Source organism: Nicotiana attenuata, unplaced genomic scaffold, assembly GCF_001879085.1.
Source record: "Nicotiana attenuata strain UT unplaced genomic scaffold, NIATTr2, whole genome shotgun sequence".
Classification (NCBI taxonomy): Eukaryota; Viridiplantae; Streptophyta; class Magnoliopsida; order Solanales; family Solanaceae; genus Nicotiana; species Nicotiana attenuata.
Window position 1 is genome coordinate 2,489 of NW_017685969.1, and position 1,813 is coordinate 4,301.

The 1,813-nt window shown below is 34.3% G+C and overlaps 1 protein-coding gene across 1 annotated transcript; it reads left to right on the top strand.

Annotated features, from left to right (window-relative positions):
• The first annotated feature begins 383 nt into the window (after positions 1–383).
• LOC109222177 lies at positions 384–1,414 on the top strand. Its single transcript, XM_019386563.1, has 2 exons — positions 384–422; positions 974–1,414. Exons 1-2 carry the CDS (start codon positions 384–386, stop codon positions 1,412–1,414), a joined length of 480 nt encoding a protein of 159 aa, XP_019242108.1.
• The last annotated feature ends 399 nt before the right edge of the window (positions 1,415–1,813 follow it).

The window sequence follows — 1,813 nt, forward strand, 5'->3', positions numbered from 1 at the left end:
GGCATCTATGGAACAACATATATAAGAAATTCAAAAAGAGCCATGCAAATTTGAGCGAGATATACTTCTCGATGGCAAAAGCATACACACAAGCTGAATTTGACAGTCTGATGGAGAAAGTGGAGACGGTAGATATTAGGGTGAAAGAATACTTGGAGTTAGCTGGATACGAAAAGTGGGCTAGGTTGTATGCACCTATTAACAGGGGATGGACCATGACGTCAAATATTGCTGAGTCAATCAATGCCGCACTAGTGTCAGCAAGGGAATTGCCAATATACGACTTCCTCGAAGAAGTTAGGAAGATGTTTGGACGTTAGAATTGCAGTAACCGCAATGAAGCTACACAAACATACACAACTCTTGGAAAAAAATACCAGGAGATGCTGACTTTGAATGAGGCAATGTCTACACGCATGACTGTAAGTTTCATTTTAATGTCATTGTATCATATATTAAGCTATTTCTTTATATAGCTTAATTATTTTCTAAAATAACTTATACAGAATTTTTTTAGACATACATATTCAGTTGTATTGTCATGCAATAGCGTTATGATGTTTTTTTAAATGGCATCATTATTCTTATATAACTGATGTATTTTACTGTATTCAAATGTATTTTACTGTATTCAAAAGTATTTTAAAACTTTACAGTAATTGTAACCAGCAGATGTATATCAGTACTATGTATCTAGTTGCCTCATTAGTCTTGAATAACAACATGTATTTAAATGTATTCTGATGTATTTTCTTTTCAGCTGCCTAAAGCTAAGCAGATGTTTGATGTATTTTAATTTAGATGTATTCATAAGCTAAGACGTAATTTTAGTTTATAGTCTGCCTATCTACATATATGATGTATTATTCTCTATTCTTCCCTTTCAGTTGTATTTAACTGAATAATTCAGCATTATACATAAAGAAATTCATTTGTATGTGCTCAAAACTTATAGATCTATGTTTAAATGTAGGTGGTACCATCGACTAAATACTTACATACGGTTAACGATGGAGGAAGGCATTACACCATCCGCCTGTTAGAGAGAAAATGCGTTTGTGGGAGGTTCCAAGTTGATGAATTACCATGCCCACATGCTTGGGCTGTATTGAAGAGCAAGTTTCTAATGCCAGAAGATTATTGCTCTAACTATTACAAACCAAATTCTATTTTAATGACATACGATGTGCCTGGGATCCCGCTACCGGACAGAAATGACTGGAACATACCAGCACATGTTGCAGAGGAAGTTGTATTACCACCCAAATGGAAAAGACCTCCTGGAAGGCCAAAGAAGAAGCGCGATAAACCTTTCAGTGAATTGCTGCAGCCGAAAAATCAACATTCATGTAGCATATGTGGGCAGGGAGGACATAACAAGCGAACATGTAGAAATGCTCCACGTAGGATTTAGTTAACACTCTGACATGTATTAGTGCTCCAACGATTTGTCATTACTTCTGATGACATTGTGAAGTAATAAATTTTGAAATGCCTTTCGTGAATAGATGATGGATACATTTAGTTGTAGTATAGTGTTGAATACATTCAAATACAACCTTCTCAACATCATCTTGGACAAATTATTATAGATAGTGCCTGTGTTGTATATACATAACTAATCAAAATACATCGGAATACAACTATATACTCAGCCATAATATAACAAATTCAATAAATACATATAACTTGAGTAAGTAAAATACATACATCAAGTTGAGTACATACGTAAAAACCTGAAGCATAAATTTTAGTATACCTTTCGTGAATAGATGCTGGATGCATACAGTTGTAGTATAGTGTTGAATACATT

Excerpts from the sequence above, each read along its gene's own strand:
- LOC109222177 (XM_019386563.1), top strand. The coding sequence starts at position 384 with ATGCTGACTTTGAATGAGGCAATGTCTACACGCATGACT. Across the intron at positions 423-973 it reads CAATGTCTACACGCATGACT|GTGGTACCATCGACTAAATA; the intron begins GTAAGTTTCATT and ends GTTTAAATGTAG.